This window comes from Lygodium microphyllum, chromosome 15, assembly GCF_053477565.2.
Source record: "Lygodium microphyllum isolate KBCC chromosome 15, Lygodium_microphyllum_v1.1.10, whole genome shotgun sequence".
Classification (NCBI taxonomy): Eukaryota; Viridiplantae; Streptophyta; class Polypodiopsida; order Schizaeales; family Lygodiaceae; genus Lygodium; species Lygodium microphyllum.
The window spans coordinates 139,976,788-139,999,510 of NC_141149.1; the positions used below are offsets into that span (position 1 = coordinate 139,976,788).

At 40.3% G+C, this 22,723-nt stretch overlaps 1 protein-coding gene across 6 annotated transcripts in view; it reads left to right on the forward strand.

The window, feature by feature from the left end:
• The first annotated feature begins 3,478 nt into the window (after positions 1-3,478).
• LOC148025137 (potassium transporter 19-like) overlaps positions 3,479-22,723 on the forward strand; it is a 35,052-nt gene continuing 15,807 nt past the window's right edge. For 2 of the 6 annotated variants that reach the window (XM_087694866.1, XM_087694867.1), the window contains exons 1-2: positions 3,479-3,758; positions 3,998-4,152. In XM_087694866.1, the coding sequence (XP_087550992.1) occupies positions 4,024-4,152 (129 nt within the window). In that variant the 5' untranslated portion in view covers positions 3,479-3,758; positions 3,998-4,023. Of the gene's footprint in view, positions 3,759-3,997; positions 4,153-22,723 lie in introns of those variants that run through there. The other 4 variants (XM_087694862.1, XM_087694865.1, XM_087694861.1 and 1 more) reach the window with 3 other exon arrangements.

The window sequence follows — 22,723 nt, forward strand, 5'->3', positions numbered from 1 at the left end:
AAAAAGGAAAAGAGAGGAGAGAGGGAGAGAGAGACAGAGAGAAGAAAATGAGAGAGAGAAAATAAGTAGAAAAAGAGAAAGAATTTAAACACAATGAGAGAATTATAGAGAGAGAAAATATAAAATTTAAAAGAGAGTGTGTGTGAAAAAAATAAAAAAGAAAACGAGAGGAGAGAGAGGGGAGAGAGACAAAGAGAAGAAAATGAGAGAGAGAAAATAAGAAGAAGAATTATAGAAAAAGAATTTGAACATAGAGAGAGAATTATAGAGAAAGAAATATAAAATTTAAAAGAAATAGAAAATAAAAAAGAGAAACTTTTTGTAAATTAAAATAGAGAGAGAGAGAGAGAGAGAGAGAGAGAGAGAGAGAGAGAGAGAAATATACCAAAGTGCAAAAAAGAAAAAATAGAAGAGGGAGGGAGAGAGAGGGGAAAATAGAGAGAAAGAGAATTATAGAGAGGAAATATAAAATTTAAGAGAGAAAGAGAGAAAAAGAAAAAAGGAAAAGAGATGAGAGAGGGGGAACAGAGATAGAGAGAAGAAAATAAGAGAGAGAAAATAAGAAGAATAGAGAAGTTAAAAACAGAGAGAATTATATAGAGAGGAAATATAAAATTTAAAAGAAAGATAAAAGAAAAAAATTAAAGAGAGAAAAAAGGAAAAAAGAGGAGAGAGAATGAAAGGAGAGGAGAGAGAGAGAGAGAGAGAGAGAAGAAGAAGAAGAAATAGGAAAAGAGGAAGAGAGATGTAGAAAAAGAGAAAAGAGAAAATTATTTTTAAAAGTTAAATATTTTTTGAGAGAGAGAGGAATGGAAAGAGAAGGAGAGAGAAGATAAATTTTAAAAGAGAGAGAACGAGAAGAAAAATATAAAATTTAAAAGGGAGAGAGGGAGAGAAGAAAAAAAGGAAAATTAAGAGAAAGGGGAGAAGAAGAAAACGGGGCGGAGAGAGAGGGAGAGAGAGAGAGAGAGAGAGAGAGAGAGAGAGAGAGGAGAAAAAGAGAGAGAATATAAACATAAAGAAATAATTATATATAGGGTAAAGATAAAATTTACATACTTTAAGAGAGACTTTGGGGGGGGGGGGGGAGAAAGAAAGTCTTTCTCATGTGCAATATCTCATTTTCCCTTCCCCTTCCCTTTTTTCATTAAAGCCTTCCCTCCCCCTCACCTCCCTTTTTTAAATTAAAACCCCTTCCCCTCTCTCTCACTTATAATCTCTCTCTTTCTTTTCCCCATCCCTTTTGTATTAAATTCTTTCCCCCTCCCCTCTCTCTCTCTCATGTGTAGGGCCTAGGTTCTCTCTCTCTCTCTTTCTCTCTCTCTCTCTTAGATTAAACTTTTTAATTTAAACTTTTCTTTAATTAAATATTTTAAAAGGTTTTTTTAATTTAAAGTTTTTCGAACATAGTTTTTCACACTTTTTGAGAAGGAGATAGAATAAGAGAGAGAGTGAGAGAGAGAGAGAGAGAGAGAGAAGAAGAAGAAGAAGAAGAAGAAAAAGGATAAAAAGAAGGGGGAGAAAGAGGAAAGAGAATAATATTTTTTAATTAAACATTTTTCTTCTACCTCTCCCCCCTCTCTCTCATGCGTAGGGCCTAGGTTTTTTTTCTCTCTCTCTTTGTGTATTAGATTAAACTTTTTAATGTAAACGTTTTGTTTAATTGTGTGAGAGAGAGAGAGAGAAAGAGAGAAAGAGAGAGAGAGAGAGAGAAGAAGAGGAAAGGGAGAGAGGGGGAACAGAGAGAAAGAGAATTAGAGAGAGGAAATATAAAATTTAAGAGAGAGAGAGAGAGAGGGAAAAAAAGAAAAAGAGAGGAGAGAGAGACAGAGAGAAGAAAATGAGAGAGAGAAAATAAGAAGAAGAGAAAGAATTTAAACACAGTGAGAGATTTATAGAGAGAGAAAATATAAAATTTCAGAGAGAGAGAGTGTATGTGTGAAGAAAAGAAAAAAGAAAAAGAGAGGAGAGAGAGGGGAGAGAGACAAATAGAAAAAAATGAGAGAGAGAAAATAAGAAGAAGAATTATAGAGAAAGAATTTGAATATAGAGATAAAATTATAGAGAAAGCAAAGATAAAATTTAAAAGAAAAAGAAAATAAAAAAAGAGAAACTTTCTTTTTAATTAAAATAAGGGGAGAGAGAGAGAGAGAGAGAGAGAGAGAGAGAGAGAAGAAATATATATAAATATATAAATATATAAATATATAAATATATATATAAATATACAAAGAGTAAAAAAAAGAGGAGGGGGGAGAGAGAGAGAGGGGGGAACAGAGAGAAAAAGAATTATAGAGAGAGAAAATATAAAATTTAAGAGAGAGAGAGAGAAAAAAAAGAAAAGAGATGAGAGAGGGGGGATAGAGACAGAGAGAAGAAAATGAGAGAGAGAAAATAAGAAGAAGAAGAGAGAGAATTTGAACATAGAGAGAATTATAGAGAGAGGAAAGATAAAATTTAAAAGAAAGAGAAAAGAAAAAAATTTAAAGAGATTAAAAAGAGAGAGAGAGAGAGAGAGAGAGAGAGAGAGAGAAGAAGAAGAAGAAGAAGAAATAGGAAAAGAGGAAGAGAGATGGGAAAAAAGAAAAAATAGAAAATTTATTTTAAAATTTAAATATTTTTTTTGAGAGAGAGAGAGAGAGAGAGAGAGAGAGAGAGAGGATCAAATTTAAAAGAGAGGAGAGAAGAAAAATATAAAATTTAAAAGGGAGAGAGGGAGAGAAGAAAAAAAGGAAAATAATTAGGAGAAAGGGAAGAAGAAGAAAAGGGGGCGGAGAGAGAGAGAGAGGAAAAAAAGAGAGAGAATATAAACATAAAGAGAGAATTATATATAGAAAAAAGATAAAATTTACATACTTTAAGAGAGACTAGGGAGGGGGGAAAGAAAGTGAAAGAAGAAGAAGAGAGAGAATATGTAGAGAGAATTATAGAGAGATAAAATATAAAATTTAAAAAGAGAGAGAATAAAAAATAGAGGAGAAAGAGAGAAGGAGAAGAAAAGCGCAAAGAGAAGAAAAGGAGAGAGAGAGAGAGAAGAAGAAGAAGAAAAAAAAGGAAAAAAGAGGAGAGGGAGAGAAAATGAAAAGAGAGGAGAGACGGGGGATAATAAAAGGAGAGAGAGAGAGAAGAAAAGCGGGGAGAGAAAAGAGAGAGAGAGAGAACCAAGAGAAAAAAAAAAAACTAAAATAAAAGGCAAAGAAAGAGAGAGAGAGAGGAAAAAAAATAGATATGGGAAATTTGGGGAGAGAGAGAGAGAGAGAGAGAGAGAGAGAGAGAGAGGAAAAAGAGGAGAGAGAAAGATGAAAAATGAATTGTTGAGCGAAGTTGTCATGCGCTTGTCGCTTTGAGACAGCAAAGCTGCCGCGAAATGGCCTAGCATTCTGTGTGCTCGAAGCACGCGCAAAACGTTAGTGAATACAAATTGGGAGACGGGGAAGGAATAGAGGACCAAATTCTAATTACCTTGAATTGACAGCTTTCAATAATGATAGAAATCAGGTGTGTGAGGAAACATGAGAAGTGGGGGCGGGGACGGGGAGAAGAGATGAGAAGTAGCAGGAAACACGCGCAATATCATAATCGGGGCAGGAAGCTGGCCTTGCATGTGAATGCCACGGACCTTTGAAACTTGCCATCTATGGGCCAAACAACTCCCCCAGTTGCATCATCGTATCGACGCAGTGATTGACGGCAATCGATACGATGCACTTACCAAATCGGTCCGACGATAATGGCGAATGACGTTTTCTAGGCTGCTTGTGAGCCCTCCTTCCCCCCTTCTCTCTTCCTCCTCAGCCTCTGTCTCTAGCGGGCAGAGTTAATAATCTCACTCTAATAACCAAACCAAACCAAACCAAATGAAACAGACAAGTGTGTATTAGTTACTAGTAACGATCAGATCTGTCTACAATGGAATCTCCCCCTCTTGATTTTCATGGTACAACTAGTAACTGTAACAGTGATCACATCAGTTTTGATAGTCGCAATGAATATGCAGACGTAGAGGAATTACCTCACGGACAGATGTGCGGTTCTGGTCGTAGCAGCAGCAGCAAAAGATCAGAATCACTCCGGCCTCACAGTTCGCCCAGCCATCGTCTGGACTCAGGTCCGGATATTGAAGATAACCATGTATCCACCATGACTAAACAGGTGCGCATTTGTGGTAGCTCCACGATTTCATTTGTTTTGTTGCGTCTGCTACGATCGTCTCTCTTTCATAGTAGGTAAGGTTATATGCGAGGATAGCTCGAGTACGTCTATATTTACCCAACTGTCATGATTATGTTCATATTCATTCAGATCAGTAAGCTGAGGACAGCTCAAATGTGCCTAGATATTCACCATTTATTCATAATGATCATGAGATATCATATCACTTCTTAGGATTCTGCAAAAGTCCTACACATTTTTTCTCATAAACAGGTCATAAGGAAAATTCCCTGTAGCATCTTGTATCATGAAATTAGTCTTATGAAAGCAGGCTGTAAAGACAAAAGCATGGCATACAGAGGAGTGAGAATCGAGTCCCTGTAGTCTGAATGAAGATTAATCACACATTCTTTGAAGCTCGATGCTTCAGGGACACAAGAGTAACAGCTCCTAAAGCTCGCCTCCTTCTGGTAATCCATTAGCCCCAATGACTAATATGCTAAACATCCATGAATCAGGATTGGTGCAGTGTATCAGCACAGGCAACACAGATATAGACTCAGTCATCAGCAAACCACAATGCATGAATATGCCGCTCTGAACTTTGAAGCTATCAAAGGTATAGCCAAAACTTTGAAGCTATCAAAGGGGCAATTCTCCAGGTCCCAGATCAGAAGAAACTTCTCTTGGATAATAAATTTGTCTTTGTCAAAACTTTTTTAGGAACTCTGTATGCTTGCGCTCATGAGTAGCTCAACGTCTAGGCTAAAATCATTGATCTTATAGATCCTTGTCATGTCAACACAAGCTTATTGACCATGGTTTTTTAATTCATGCAACAGTTGACGTTGTGACTTCCACATCTGCCTATGAGTACGTTGTGACTTCTACATCTCCCTATACTCATCATCGGTGCTCTTGATTGTGCCCCTTTCTGGTCCACCAACTGCCTCTTTCTAAAATGACAATTTAGATGAATAATGCTGGTGGCCATTACTTACCAGCTGCACAATGTAAGTCATAAATATGATTGGTCCATCATGATGCTCCATTAGTGTGCTATCTGTCAACCATCATATCCTGAATCAGGAGAATAGAATTCTCCATTGCAATTTATCATTGTTCTGTCTGACACCCGATTGAGACTTTCTTCACCTACCTCGATCCTACCAGCTAGCCTATAATCTATGGTATGAAAGTTGTGGCTCCAACCGCAGTGATACTCTAAACTTGGGAGGGTTTCTATCAAACACAATAGAAAAATAAATTATATCTTTTCTATTTGTTTGTATATTTATTTATTTATTAAATGTATTTCCTTTGCACATTCTAGATATAAAGAAAAATGCATTAGAGTTTGCCATTGATAAGTGGTCACAGGTTATGGTGGACCCACACAATGGGTTAAAGAAAAGATAGTACACACTTCTATCTATATGACCCAATTGGGTGCTAATAGACTAGAACTCAAGCATATTAGGGTCAAGCTCACACACAGAAATATAATTAATACATTAAAGTGTGGGCTAGATCTGGCAGAACAAACAGTTATAACCAACAAGACGGCATGATCATGAAATGTTTGTACTTTGTACATGAGTAGGCTAAAGCTTAAAATGCACATATCTTTACATGGAAAACTTGTATGAAAAATCCAATATTGTTTTTGGAATGTGTTTGTAAAGAGCTTTCATATGACACCCGTATTTGGGGGGCAAGGGAGCAAGGAGGGGGAGGGGGGAATGGTTTTCTCTAAATTTTTGGGATCCCTAAAATTTAGGAGCCTTAGTTGGCTTAAAAATACTAGTCCTAAAAAATAAGGATTATATTCAAAAAATAGTAAGTTTTGTGTTTTAGCAGTGCTTAGTAAATTTGGTTGTTTCTATTTTTGATTGTACTCAATCTAAAAAAGGAATGCCGTAGAGAAGAGACAAGTGTCAGGACACTTGTTACATAAGCTTTCAAGTGTTCTACCACTTGTCACACCCCATGACGTGTGACTGAACACTTGTCTTATGTTATTTCGCTTTTCTTTCTTGCACTAGCTTTCTCATTTTCCCTATAAAGAGAGCTTGGTTTTTTTCGTTCTACATTAGATTTCTTGATTGAAAACTCTTGTATAGCAATTGAAGATAGCCTAAAGTTGACCCCATTCATCTACATCATCATCCTCTACTCCTCCACTATCAAATACCCCGCTATTCTCTCTTCTTTCATAGTAGTTTGGGCAAATTTTTAGCAAGGAGATTTTAATTCAGATTATTCTATCAAAGATGGCTACATTTTTATAAATAATCGCCTTTGTGTTACTCTTCCTTTTTGACAAAAAGTGTTTTAAAAAAGTCAAGAACCTTCTTATGCAAGACATAGAGGAAGGGTGGTCTCTTTTAAGTGCAATTGAATTTTTTTAAATTGACAAACATTAGGAACATATACGCATAGCTTCATCGAGGCTTGTTTAGCATGTCAAAAATCCAAGTGTGACAGGAGTGAGACTTTAGGATTGTTGCAATCTCTTCTAGTGCTTGATACTCCATCTGAAGCTATCAAGAGCTCTTTTCCTTTTTAAGAATAAGAACCAAGCCATATTAATGAATTACTGTGATCAATGATGGCAAAAGGTTGGTTAGCACTTCAAGCACTGCCAAAAAGAATATATCACTCTCACTCTCTAGTTGTTGTAATTGACCTTTTTTCTGAAGGACTTGGATTGAGCAAAATTAAATTTCTTTCTGGGGAGATAGAAGGGGGGAGGAGAAGGGGGGTAGACCAACTTCAACTCTCAATCATGTCTCCATTACTTTTACATTTCCATAGCTATAAAATGTTGTATTCAGCTTTAAGTATTTTTTCTCTCCATTTCTTAAAATATTAAATCTTAAAATAAATAAATATTATAATTATTGAGTGTACTACATTATTTGGGACATCTATAGTTTCTATAACGATGGTATGTTCTACTAAAGAAGATATTTCGATCAATGAATCCATGATCATGTGGACATTGTCATTGAGAATTTAGAGCCACAAGAAGAAATCAAGAAATTGGAGGGTATATTTTTATCTCTAAGTATCACTCAAATTCTTGTCTTAGAGGAGTTTTAGAGTTAGAGAAGCTCTAATAGATATAATTGTATTTTGGATGGATAGGGGCTAATTAGGTCTATTAGATACTAGTAGTAGCCCAACATTTTGAATATAATGGTATTTCGTGATTTTTACTATGAGAGATGTAATATCTATACATATTATGTTTTATGCTTGTTTGGTGTCCAATAGGACTATGTAACAAGTCATGCTTTAAGCGTTGTACATATTATCTATATTTCATTGCTTTGGCATGTTTAATACTAATTTCTAGATCAGACTAATGTAATATAATTGGTAATCACTATACATGTTAAATTTTCAAAATCTCATACAAGTCAAAAGTTTTTTGACAGTAATCTACTATATTGTCATGTTGTAATGGAGTTGCTATCCAAGAAACGCTTACATTAGATAGCACATGGCCATATTAATAATATCATTATAAGACTGTCTCATCATGGGGAATTATCCATGCCATATTTCAAATTGCGGAATCTAATTCTTCCTTAGTAAGGAGCATCTCAATCAATCGGATTTATGTTGATCTAGAATAGGTTGCACATTTATGAACATACAATTGTTGAGGATTGCAATGGCTTGAAGAAAGCTTTGGAGAATCCTTGAACACTCAATAGCTCATGATCTGAAACTAGCCTTTAGAAACCCAAAGGGCAATAAACCACATTTTAGTAAAGACTTAATTTTAGCATAATAGTAAATTCAATAAGATAAATTTATAAGTAATTAGAGCTAGAGTGGTATTGCATTACACATGACACTTATTGGCCCTAAAGCTTGGAGCCCCTTTGGGTATTCTTTAGATTATTGGTGTTTACTCGAAATTAGTTACAAAATAGCTATAATATAGAATAACTTTGTAACCTTTAATACTTGTTAAACTCTAAAAAGGACAATAGGCGTAACTTTTTACTCGATGAAACTTTAGCTTAAGGCCTACTTAATAGCTTAAGTGCTCTAAGTGAGCTGCTTCTTAGGTGAAACTTTCAATGTAACTCTATTCTAAGGTGCAAACTTTCCATTTAAAGAAAGTTTCACATTGAATGTAATCAGCCTTTCTCCTCGAATAGGATGGTAAATAACTTGATTAACATTATTTACAGCAATTAACAAATTCACAAAACTGAAATGCACACTTTACTATATAATCTTGGACATTGGACACCCTATTGGCCCCAAAACTGGCGCCCCTTTCGGTATTTATTTAACTTAATTGAAGAAGAAGTTGATGTACAATGGGATTCTCCCAATTCCTTTTGGTATTTCAACTTCCCTTACTGCCAAAATGACGAGCAAGCCTTCAATTTGATTTGCCCCTCTTTGGTCAAGGTCTGATGGTTCCAGGGATTCCAGGGCCAAGGTGGCGTGGGGGACCATCATACGACATAGGTCAGAGGGAGGACTTGGGATCATCGACCCAGAGTATCAGAGTATGGCTCTCTTAGGCAAGCTAGTTGTTCGCGGTCTCACACCAGGCAGGCAGACCTGGAAGGTCCTATTGCAAGAGGGCCTTCAGGATTGTAGACCGAGGCTTGGCAGGGAGTGGAGGCCGTCCCTGAGATGGATCTTCACGTCTGCCCAGATCACCCCCCCTCCCCCTCCCCAAAGATCACCTTTTCTTCGCAGCTTACTTTGCATGTGGTAGGGCCTCCAAAAGGCCCTAATATAGAGGCCCCCATGCTGCCAGGAGGAAATCCAAGGTCACTTCATGCGCACTTGGGGCAGCCAAGGTCTATTCTTCGTAATGCAGGCAGGCAGCCCTAGTTGGCGATATCCCTCCCCCCCCCCCCCCAATGGCTTCTTGCCTCCATCTCCCCCAGACCGCCTTGAGAGGCTTGTATACATGATGTATTAGTGACTTTACATCAGCTCCATCTAGTCTGTTGAGCACGAGCACTCTGTTGTAATCAGTTTTTTGAGTAATATAATCAACCACATTTTATTGGCAAAAAAAAGCCATCAATTGGCCTTTACTTGCTTTGATGGAGATAGAAAATGCCCCAAATTCAATGACTTTTTGGTAATCGTGCCATATGATCAACCTTTATTTCCTCACCTGAATGAAATGGGCTTGTTTGCTAAACCTGCAAATGATAGTCCATATCCCATCATTCCTTGTAGGTGTCTTAGGAAGCTAAAAAATAAAGTCCATTGCAATGCTCTGCCAAGGTCAACAACTAGCACCAGATACCACCAAGTACTTGTGCGGCATAACTTATAACAACTTTTACCTTTGATATCCCACGATTTCCTCGGGTCCTAGGCTCGTAAATTTACTCTAACCCTAGTTACACCTCACATATGCAACATTTACTTAGCCATGTGATTAAAAATTAATCCACATGTTAAGTAAGGTTTCAAAAATATATGCCCTCATGACATTGCACCTTGTTATTTTTGCCTTGCTCTTATACCATATAGCTTGTACACTTTTTCACTACATGCCCAATGTCTAATCCTTCATTGCTTGTATAATACTTACCATGCCAAGAGCTAGGGGTACTAGAATTTCAATTCATTTTAATTAAAAATCTTCGTGAAGTTTAATTAAATCATTAAGTTCATTTCTCATTTGGGTGACATACCTCTCGCTTGAAACATCGCAAATGATCCTAATTGCACGTAGTTAAGATTGAACACGGCATATGAAATTACCAATACATAGTTTCCAACAACTAAGCATATCGTTGTTACTGCATGTTTTCCAACAACCAAGCATATTGTTGTTATTACGTGTATTGTCAATGTGTAGTTGTTCATTCATGTTTCTAAGTAACCAAGCATGTTGCTGATACATGTTTCGAAGTAACCAAGCACAATGTTGTTACTCCATGTTCTAGGAATGTACATTTTTTTCCAAGATGATAGTTACTCCACTAGTATACAACCAATCACAACTATATGAAGCCACAACTATTAAAATGGTACTCACTACACTAGTAGATAACCAAGCATAATTGTAGAAACTTACGTGTCTAGTAGATTGATCATACAAGTACCTGTATGGAATTTAAAAGATCCCCAAATAGCCTCTAGATACATGAGTATATGTGTATCAAGGAAGTAGGAGCACAACCTCCCTCTTGAGCATCATATAGTGCTTCAAATTTGCACTTTGCTAAGCCTGACTGAGTTGTTGGCTCCAATTGAAAACCATCAAGGTAAAGATGTAACAAGTGAGATGATTCTACCAAATCATTCTCATCCATCAATTTTGCATCAAATAGTGCATAGTTCTAAAACTTCTCCAAATAGCGATGGGAGACTTTAACCTTAGCCTTCCTTTCCTTATGTGCCGATATCTCCTTAGAAACCAAGATCTCATCAAGTTCCTCAACCTTTGGTCGCATCTCATAACTAATATCCACAAGCACATTCCCACGGAAAGGCCTAAGAAGATTCACATAAAAAGCATTGCAGATCTTCCAATAACTAGGTAGCTCCAACTTATGAGCCACCTCATTGATCCTTTGCAACACTTGGAAAGGCCCATACTACCTCATACCGAATTTAGAGAAAAGACACTCTTTACCTTTCATTTTCTTTAACTTGGCCTTTTCAAAGTGTAACAAGGCCTCATCACCCTTTACAAATGCCAAAGCTCTACAGCAACAATTAGCTACTTTCTTTTGCTTTTCTTGAGTGTTTTGGAGAGCTATCTTTACTTTAGCACAAGCTTCATTCATACTCTTGACATACATGTTAGTCTCAAAGATCTTATCCTTTGTATACAAAATGGGTGGGATTTTATTCCCTCCTTTCACAATCTCAAACATTGTCTTACAAGTGGAACTTTGCACTGTGTTGTCATAAGCACATTCAACAAGAGGCAAAAATATTTCCATTCAGTTTTATGCTCAAACACATACCATTTCAAAATATCTAAAATAGTATTATTTGCCTCTTCAGACTACCCATCTAACTATGGATGAAAAGAAGGTGAAAACTTTAGGATCATACACATATTCTAAAAAATACCTCTCTAAAGGAGACTTGTAATGCGAGGATCCCGGCTCACAATAGACTATGGTATGCCATGACATTTAAAGATGTTCTGCATTAAAAATATTGCCATGTAATCCACAATTAGCTTTTTTCTTACCGAAATGAAATGAGCCTATTTGCTAAACTTGTAAATAATGATCTATGTACCATCATTCCCTGTAGGTGTCTATGAAGATCAAAGATAAAACCCATAGCTATACATGATGAAATAATTAACTTGCATCTTACTTGTGTAAGTCACCTTTGCACATTTGATTAACTTTTAATCAAATGCCAAGCAAAGCATTTAAAATTCCATGTCTTCATAACAAACCTCCCCCTTGAAATCCTTGCAATCTTCCTTGATTGCACTACAATGTGCCAAAGCAAAAACATACAGCACTATAATTTTCCAAAAGGCATCATAGTGTTAACAACATTGGCCACTACTGCTTAACCATGCTATCAGCATTTGGTGACTCAAAACCATATGTTGAGTGCCTTTTAGTAGTGGATTCTTGTTCCTCATTCCTATTAGCGTGGTTGTGTGACATCTTTTACTATTTTTCCCTTGGTGTACATAGTTTTCAGTGAGTAAAAGCCTTGCTATAATTGAATTATAGCAAACCAAAATGCATGTGTTTGCTCCTCGCGACGACCACAAGCTCATCCTCATTAGAAAGATGGTGATGTCCTAGGAACGAAACCATGAAATTCGACCACATTTATCAAACACTCAATTCAGCTTAACAATGAATTCAACAAGAAAAATCCCCACACAATTGGAGCTAGAGTGCTCCTATACCATAGATGATACCTATTGTGCACTTTTGGTATTTCTTTAGATTATTGATGCATGCTCAAAATTGATTATAAATGGCCGTATTTCAACCATTTCTTGTGACACATCTAATCCTCGAGTGCACAATGACCTTGTCACCTTCAATGTTGGCTTTCAACCAACTATAGTGTTAAAAAATGTGAATGAGCATTTCAGCCTATCAAACACTAGAAGTTACAACCAACATTTGAACCCAATTTTACGAAGCATTCGCCTAGACAACTATCTTGTATAGTTTCCATGTAATCCCACGCTATTTTTCTCACCAATAGAGAGATTTCCTGTGATGAAACTTTGAGAATATTGCTTTCTTCACAACAAAGTTGTTAGAAAGTGCACTAGACTTGAGATCTCAAAGGAGAGGAGAAGAGAATATCTCAGCCCATGCCATTGTAGTAACCTATTTTTCTAATATTTAGTTCAAAAATAGTAATATACCTTGTTATATATGGAGTTACAAGGCTTTTCCCACGCCAAAACAAGAAGATATGCTACTCTCACAGTCCATCCTGTCAGAGTGCAGCGGTGCGGAAGCGTAGGACTGAGAGAGAGAGAACGCAGAGAGAGAAGGGAGGGAAAGAGACAGTGGACGATGAAGATCTGCTGTATATAGAATGCTGAATACAAAGATATACACGGGCGCAGTGCGCTGGACTGCGTGTCTCCACCTCGACGATGCGACCTGCTGTCCACCTCGAAGTCTGCTACAGTCTGCACTGTCTGTTGTCTGAAATCTGTGAACAGAGACAGAAAACTGTGCGGCACCGGTCTGTAATCTGCGTCAGAGAAGAGTGTGTAGACTGCTGAAAGTGTCGACTATAAATAGTCGAAAACTGCCACGAAATGGGGCGCCAGAAAATAGGGCGCAGCCTGGAAATAAGTCGGCTGCATTAAATGCAGCCGACTGGGCTGCAGACAGTCGGACTGCCACGTGGCAGTCTGACTGCACAGTCCGACTGTGCAGCTGCCTGCTGGTCCGACTGTGCAGGCTATGATCTCTAACACCCCCTCTCAGAGCCTGGACAGGGCAGAAGCCTGAGGGATCTGGAATGTTGCCGAAGTAGAGCCTGAGGAAGCGCCTTCGTAAACAAATCCGCAAGATTGTCCTCCGTCTTGCAATTCTCCACAGTGATGGTTTCATCCAGAAGCTTTTCGCGGATGAAGTGGTACTGGATCTCAATGTGCTTCGTCCGGGCATGAAAAACAGGGTTCCTTGCCAAGGCAATGCAACTTTCATTGTCACATCGCAGCAATGTAGGACGAGTCTGGGGGCACCCAAGCTCCTCCAACAATCTCCGAAGCCACACAACCTCGCATGTGGTGGAAGACGCGGCCCGATACTCCGCCTCAGTAGACGAAAGGGCTACCGTGGGCTGCTTCTTGCTACTCCATGAAATAACACCTGCACCCAAAGTAAAGCAGTAACCTGTAGTAGACCGCCTGTGGTCCACGTCACCGGCCCAATCCGAGTCGCTCCAACCTGCAAGTACAAGATCTGACCCATCTGTCCCTGCGGGGTAATGAATCCCTAAATCAGACGTTCCCCTCAGATACTGAAGTATCCTCTGAGCAGCCTGCCAATGCACCGTCTTAGGTTCACTCATGAACCCTGCCAAGAGCCCAACAGCAAAACATAGATCAACCCTCGTGTTGAGAAGCCAAATCAAAGACCCAATCAACTGTCGATAGCGGGACGCATCCGCCAAAGGAGAAGCTGAATGGGAAGTGGCCTTCCAGTTCGGATCCATAGGAGTAGAGAGGGCCCGACAGTCTTCCATCTCAAAAGACACCAAGAGCTCCTGTACATATCTCTGTTGGGAGAGAAAGATCCCCCTCTGAGACTGATAAATCTCATGGCCCAAAAAGAAATGAAGTAGACCCAAATCCGTCATCTCGAACGTCCGATGTAAAGCTGACTTTGTCTCCTGGACCTGCTGTGCAGCATCACCTGTGACAATCAAATCATCAACATATAGGACAAACAGCACACAACCATCCTCGGAAGTGTGTACATACAGCTGCGGATCGGCCTTGGACCGCCGATATCCCAACTGAGACTGAAGGAACGAATCAATCTTCTCGTTCCAAGCTCGCGGGGCCTGCTTGAGGCCATACAAGGCCTTCTTCAACCTGTAGACTTTCCCATCTGAAGAACCAAAGCCAGGAGGCTGCTCAACATAGATCTCCTCCTTCAAATCACCATTCAGGAAGGCCGACTTCACATCCAACTGATAAGCAGGCCATCTCCTATGGCCAGCCAAAGCAAGAACAGCTCTAATGGTTGCCATGCGAGCTGTGGGGGCAAAAGTGTCATGACAGTCAATTCCTGGGCGCTGGGCAAAACCTTTAGCAACAAGGCGAGCCTTGTGCTTATCCAAAGTACCATCACTGAGATATTTGGTCTTGTAGACCCACTTGACTCCAATCACCTTCTTCTTCGGGGGGCGTGGGACGAGTGACCAAGTGCCATTCCTCTCAATAGCCTCCAACTCAGCTTCCATAGCTTTCTTCCATGGGGCGGACTGTAAAGCCTCCTTCACGGAGGTGGGCTCTCGATCCTGCATAACACGGGACATCAAACACTAGTTGGAGCAAACAAGCTCCGAAGAATGTGCCTGGTGCCTCCGTGACCGCCGCGGACCATCCTGCGGTCCCCACTCCTCAGGAACCCCCTCGATCCCTGAATCACGGAGTGTGTCACGGGCCCAGCGAGGAGGAGGCCGAACCTCCCCTCGTCGTTCTCCATCGGCAGAAGACTCTGGAATATCCACCGGTGGTAACTCCTCAGAGGGGTCCGGTGGAACAGTAGACTCTGTGTCAGAAACATAATCATAATCAAAAGGCACGGGCTCCAGTGGAACTGTAGAAGGAGCCCAACTCTCCCCTGGATCTCCAAGAACGGGATGCTCCTCACCCGTTGAAGTAGTCGGAACCTCCACAAACCGCACATCACGGCTAGTGTATACATCCCGCTTGACGGGATCATACAGTCGGTAGCCTTGGGACTGGGAGCTGTAGCCAACAAATACCTGTTTTCGAGAAGCCGCTTCAAATTTATCACGGTGAGCCTTGGGAATGTGAACATAGGCATCACACCCAAAGACCCGAAAGTAAGAAATATCTGGCTTCGTCCCAAAATAAGCCTCAAATGGAGTCATCCCTTCCACGGCCGAAGTAGGGGATCGATTAAGGATGTGGACTGCAGTAGCCACAGCCTCGGCCCACAGAACCTGAGGGGTCTGTCGGTGCTCCATCATGGTGCGCGCCATCTCGATCACACTGCGGTTCTTCCGTTCAAGAATACCATTTTCTTGAGGAGTATTGGTATTGGCAAACTCCTGGTGAATTCCTCTATCTGCACAAAACCGAGCAAACTCATTAGACACAAATTCACCTCCCTTGTCGGATCGCAAGGTCTTCAACTTCCGGCCTGATCGGTTCTCCTCAAAGAGAAGCCAATCCTTGAAGTGCGAGAAAGCTTCTGACTTTAGTGCCAAAAAGTAGGCCCATGTCATCCTGCTGTAGTCATCCACGATCAGCATGAAGTACGAGCTCCCACGCAGGGACTCATTCCTCATAGGGCCACATAGATCCGTAGATACTAGCTCCATCGGTGAAGTAGACCGCCGCGAAGCTGTGTGGGGAATGGCATCCCTATGCTGCTTCCCCCGTATGCAGGAGACACATGGCTGCTGGCTCACCACTATATCCGACAACCCTCGAAAAGCTGTCCATGTGACGCCTTCCGAAGATAGTCATAGTTCAGGTGACCAAACCTAGCATGCCATAACTTTGACTGTGACTGTGAGGTAAGAAGAAGAGTAGAGAGGGCGGTGGAAGACTTTAGTTTGTAAATGCCGTTCTCCTCATATCCAGATGATAGAACCTTCCTCGATTCACGATCAAGGACTCGCACTGTAGTACTGTCAAACTCCACCAGAAGACCAAGGGAGCAAATCTTATGAACTGAAAGGAGATGGTACCCTAGTCCTGGTACATGCAAAACCTCTGAGGTATGGATACCACCTCGTCCATCTGGAATAAGCTGCATCTTACCCCGACCTGCAACAGAAACTGAAGAGCTGTCGCCAATGAGAATCTGCCCACGCGAGGGTCGCAACTGGGCAACACCATCTGATGAAGGAGTCATGTGCCGTGAGGCACCACTATCAACAATCCACTCTCGAGCCTGGGGGGCCGTCATCGCAGCATCAGAAGTATTCGGTGAAGCGTCCTCAATGACAGCTAGATGAAGAAATGCAGCTGATGAGGGTGCAGCCACTGCTCCAGAATCCTTGGTTTCCTTATTCTTGGTGTCCTTCGTGTCTTTGTCAGGGCAATCCTTCTTCCAATGGCCAGTCTTTCCACAAATATGGCATGTGGAGTCTTTGTCCTTGTCCTTCTCCTTGTCCTTCTTGGACTTGTTATCCCCCTTCTTCTTCTTTTGGTCCTTCCCCTTCTTCTGAGAGGCTTGACCTGTCAGCGCCTCCGTCTTGGAAGCATTCTGTCCCTTTAACTGTTCCTCTTGGTCCAAGACCATAGGAACCAACTCTTCCCTCCGAAGAGTAGACTCTCGCCCAGAAGCAATGAGGGCAGAGTAAAATGTACCGAATCGTGGCGGCAACTGGGACAGTAGTGTGATCGCCATGTCTTCGGAGGAAATCGGCTTCCCCGCATTCTGAACCTGCATTTGTAGGTGCCTTAGCTTGTTAATGTGCTCCCGTAGCAAAGAAGACTTATTTACGGACAAGGTCCGCATCTGTACCTCCAAAGAAACCCTCTTCATTAGGGTCATCCGATTGTACATTTGATCAAGCTCCAGCCATATCTCACGAGCCACCGTCAAGTGCTCAATGTGAGCGATCACGGCTGTAGTGCATGATAGAAAGAGAAAGGATCGAATCCTGGCATTTAGTTTGTCCCAATGAGACTGGGCCTTGGCCAACTCTGCATGAGCATCGGAAGAGAGTTTGGACTCATCTCTTACCGAGGGCCGGTCAATCTCCTCCTGTACCAACTCCGCCAAATCATAGGACTCAAGAATGGCCAACATCATGACGCGCCAAATGCGGTAGTTGTCGCCGTCGAGCTTCTGATCTGTAGGAAGAGCCGGTAAGACAGGCACCTTCCGGTCCATAATCGCCTGGAACTCCAAGTCCATCTCTGTAGACATCTTCACTTGCAATGCCTTCACAAACGCAAAAGCAGCCCCCTCTGACTGGGAAAACTCAGCGTGCTAAGGCTCTTCCGCGTCCTGAACCTTCGTCACCCGCCGGAGGCGATGAAAAAGCAAAACCTGCACTTGTAGGCTGAAAACTCAAACTTCCTCCGCGTCAAACAGCAGTAAACAGTAGCAAATCCACCACTTGTACTCCTTTCCTGTGCGCCCACACTCGTTTCAGCCTTGTTCCAAGGCGCAGCCCTCCTGTCTGCCCTTAAACGCAAAAAACGCAAATTTGTGTTGTGATGGAAACTCCTCTTCAGGTAGATTCTGCGCTCAGTCAGCCCTCAAACACTGCTCTGATACCATGTCAGAGTGCAGCGGTGCGGAAGCGTAGGACTGAGAGAGAGAGAACGCAGAGAGAGAAGGGAGAGAAAGAGACAGTGGACGATGAAGATCTGCTGTATATAGAATGCTGAATACAAAGATATACACGGGCGCAGTGCGCTGGACTGCGTGTCTCCACCTCGACGATGCGACCTGCTGTCCACCTCGAAGTCTGCTGCAGTCTGCACTGTCTGCTGTCTGAAATCTGTGAACAGAGACAGAAAACTGCGCGGCACTGGTCTGTAATCTGCGTCAGAGAAGAGTGTGTAGACTGCTGAAAGTGTCAACTATAAAGAGTCGAAAACTGCCACGAAATGGGGCGCCAGAAAATAGGGCGCAGCCTGGAAATAAGTCGGCTGCATTAAATGCAGCCGACTGGGCTGCAGACAGTCGGACTGCCACGTGGCAGTCTGACTGCACAGTGCAGTTGCCTGCTGGTCCGACTGTGCAGGCTATGATCTCTAACACATCCATGTTGTCAACGCATGCTCCATGGTTGAAATCTATCATTTTTGCAACAAAGAAGAGAAGAATGGTTCTCTCTAAGATTGGGCTGTTTAAAGTGAGAAAAAAAAAGCCCCAAATAGCCCATATAAGCTTTCCAAATGAGTAAGCACTTGCTCCTTACTCAAATATCTTTTTTTATTAAGGGATAATTAATGACTTGATCATTAATTATAAGTACGTTGCTCACCAAACAAAACTTTAGCTCAAGGCTTGCTTAATAACTCAAGTGCCCCAAGTGAGCTACTTGGCGAAACTTTCAATTGGATGAAACTTTAGCTCATAGCTTGCTTAATAATTTAAATGCCCTAAAGTAAGTTGCTTATTAGGTAAAACTTTCACTGTAACTCAATTCTAAAGTGTAAACTTTCAATTTAATGAAAGTTTCACATTGTACCTTGTTACTTTTGCCTTGCTATTGTACCATATATACTTATGATTAATGACCCAAGAATTTGATTAAGGAGTAGTTGGTTACTCATTTAGAAAGTTGATCTTTGTCATTTGGAGTCTCCTTCAATCTCATTTAAGCAATCCAAGTTGGAAGATGACTATTTTTCTATTCTTTGCTATAGAAATTATAGGTTTCAAGAGGCAAATGCTATTGTCTTAGACTTTTGAAATGTTATGTGTTTGAGCATAAGACCAAATGGAAATTTTATTTTTTACTTATAGAATATTCTTATATTAACACAATGAACAGCTCCACTGTGTAAGTCACTGTTTGATATTGTGGAAGGGGAATAAGTTGAAGCTACCTAACCTATGAAAGATTTACAATGGCTTTTATATTAGTCTTCCTATGCCTTTCCATGGCAATATGCTAAGGATATCAGCAAATGAGATATAACTAGAGGTTGAGAAACTTGATGGGAACCTTGGTTTTTGAGCAAATATTGGCACATAAGGAAAGGAAGGTCAAGGATAAAGTTTCTTGTTGCTATTTGGTAGATTTTTAGAACAATGCACCAATCGATGTGACATAGATGGAGGAGGATGATTGGATAGAATCACCTCATTTGTTACACGTTTATCTTCATGCTTTTCAGTTGGGCCAAGCTCAAACAAGCTCAACAGAGTGCAAATTTGGAACATTGCACAAAGTTGAAGATGGGGGTGGTACTTATAGTTCCTTATTATAGATATATTGATGTATCTAGAGATTTTCTAGAGATCTTTTAGATTCCATAAGGCACTTTTATGATCAACCTTTAGCCTATCAAGTACTTGTGTTTCTTCTATGCTTGGTTATTTACTGATGCAATTTGTACCATTTTGATAGCTGTGGATTTGTAAAGTTGTGACTAATTGTATTCTAATGCAATAACTACCATCTTGGATAAGTGTATATTGCTAGTACATGGGACACAATATGCTTGGTTACTTGGAAATGTGTATGGATAATTATACATTGATAGTAAATTGAGTAATAATAGTGTACTTGGGCAACTGAAAACGTGTCAATAATTGTGTATTGATAACACATGCAATAATGATCCAATAATTGGTTAGTCCTTAATCCAATTCAAAATTTTTTAAAGAAGTAGCTGCTTACTCATTTAGAAAGTAATATTAACTATTTAGAGTCTCCTTCTCTCTCATTTGAGCAGCCTAAGTTGGGAGACAATCATTCTTTTTTTTAATGTTACAAAAGTTATAAGTTTTAGTCATGGAACATGAGTTGACAACATATATGAAGTACGGACAATAGCTAATCTTTGTCTCTTAGCATGAGGAGTCTATTAGGCATCTTTGTATAGTAGCTCACTTAGGGCGCTTAAGCTATTAAGCAGTCCCTAAGCTAAAGTTTCATCTACTGAAGAGCTCACTTATGATTAATGACTAAGGCACTAATTAGTCCTCAAAAAATGAGATCTGATTAAGGAACATCAGGTTGCTCATTTGAAAATCTTATCTTGGCTATTTAGGGCTTCTTCTTTCTCACTTTGAGCAGCCCAAGTTTGGAGACACGGATTCTTCTCTGCTTTGCTGCACAAATTGCAGGTTTCAGCCATGGAATATGAGTTGACAGCACATATATGGAGTGTGGACAGTAGCCAATCTTCTCCTTGTGGAATGCAGATTTCATTGGGTAGCCTTGTAACTCCATATACAATAAGATATGTTGTTGTTTTTGAACTAAATATAAAAAAAACAGGTTATTATAGCACTGTAGGCTAAGATATTCTCTTCTCCTCTGAGATCTCAAGTCTTCTGCACTTTTTGAGTAACTTTGTCACAAAAAAAGCAATAATCTCATAGTTTTGTTATGAGAAATCCCTCTGTTGATAAGAGGAACAACATGGGATTGCATGGGAATTATGCAGGATAGTTCTTGAGGCAAATGCTCCATGAAATTGGGTTCAAAATTACTTGTAATTTTTAGGGCTTGGTAGGCTAAAGTATGCATTAGCATTTTTGAATGCCCTACAATTGGTTGGAGGTCAACATTGAAGGTGACAAGGTCATTGTGTACCCATGGATCAGTTGTGTCACGAGAAATCGCTGAAATATACTTATTTGTAATCAATTTTAAGCATACATCAGTAATCTAAAGAAATACCGAAAGGGGCACCAAGCTAGTGTAGAGTACTCTAGCTCTAGTTGTGTGTGGATTTTTCTTGCTAAATTCCTTGTTAAGCTAAATTAAGTGTTTGCTAAATGTGATCTACTACCCTTTCAGCTTCCGAAGGTAGGTTTCATATATACATTGTGTAATGGAACCTTTATGCTTCATAATTACATGGGGCTTTGCATAATACAATGGAAACTATTGAAGCACTCCTGAAAATTTCATGAATGAGCTAATTAGTGGGAGATTGATCCAAAGCTTGTTTACGTGAGAGTGCAAAGCAAAAATGAGCAATGAACATGAAGTGAATAGGGGAGGAGGAGAGAAGAGGAACATAGTGAAATAAAGGAATTAAATTGATGGAAATTTGAATGACACAAGGCTAGTCTCAAACAATGCCTACAGGTAGGATGGAGCATCAATGATGCTGCTAGATTGTATAAGTAGGATCAAATGCTAAAACTACAAGGCATGGATAAAATGCCTAAAATGCTAGATGAAATATACTAAATGCTCCTAGTGGCCACTAAAACTACAAGGCATGGATAAAATGCCTAAAATGCTAGATGAAATATACTAAATGCTCCTAGTGGCCAAAATAATATCCAACTTGCCCAATGCAAAAATGCATTTCTAGAAATGAGGGAAATAGGTTGTCGGGTGTCAAATGCAAGAGTGGACCTTCACCTAAAGCTTCTAGGATAGATGAATTGATGGACAAATACACTATCAAAGCTCTTAATGTTCTTGTTTGACTTAGATTGAGATGCAGTGGCAGAAAGGTAGATGACTTGTATAGAAGATGGCACAAATTTTTTTAAATTTGATAAAATAAAATTCTATTAATAACACATTGGAGAAAATCCCCCTAAGGTAAAATACAAAGTACAAGGAACTCTGTAAAGAGTATCTAAGTATATCACACAGCCAATCTTTGGTGACGAGATGTGACAATAGCATCAGAATAAGGCCTTCTAAAGCCACAACCTTTCCTACTGATGCAAGCTCATCTCAAATATCCTCCATCTTATTAATGTGGTTCTTTATCATAAGGGAATCTACGATAGAGATATTCAAACCTGATTTAAGGGTGCCATTGGGGGCTAGACCTTTGTGGCAGCGTGGATACGTCTTGCATACACGATCATAGAATCTATAGCTCAAAAAGATAAATGAGTGGGCTCTGACATTGAGCCAATCCCATAACACTGTTGAGTCTTGGGCCAATCCAACTTAGGGATCCATGGTAGGTGGGTGATGAGGGGGTGTGATGAACTCCCAAAGGTCAAAAGTGTCGAGAATGCAGTTGATTTTGCATGACCACGGCAAATAGTTGGTCCCATCTAGCTTTTTTGAAGTATGAAGAGAGAGGGTTAGGAATCTAGGATGGGCATCTAAACAAGAGGTGCTATAAATCGCCAATCGTGCACTCCAAGCCAAGAATGGGGAATAGGGAGAGAATGGTATGAAGGTGATGGGTAGGGAACCCGACCATGGTCCGCTTGTCAATCCACATCACGATCTCTGTCTTGCTCTCAGCTGTCTTGGCTGTCTCTTCGCTGGTCCTCACAGTCCCGATCCACATTATATTGGTCTGCCAACTAAGTTCTTCGTAATACCTGCAAAAAAACAAAGAAAGAAAATGGCCTGGATGCTGTAGGAAATCTGCAAAAATGATGACATCAACCTAAAGGAGGGCCTGCCTAACTATTGTACAGGAGAGATGGGGTGGTTAAAGGATGGATCTGATTATCATAGCAAGAAAAGGGGCCGCCCCGCCCTGCTTGAAAATGCAGCTGATAAACTTGGATGATGTTGTCTAGCAATCTTTGCTATGAATAGTTGCTTCTCTTCGAACAACTCTGGCTTCGACCAAGGTGAATCATACCATGTGGGAGTGCACAAGGGAAAGGAAATAATGGACACGGAGTGAATAGAGAAGAAGGAGACAAGAGGAACAAAGTGAAACAAAGGAACAAAACTGGTAGAAATCGGAATGATACAAGGCTGGTCT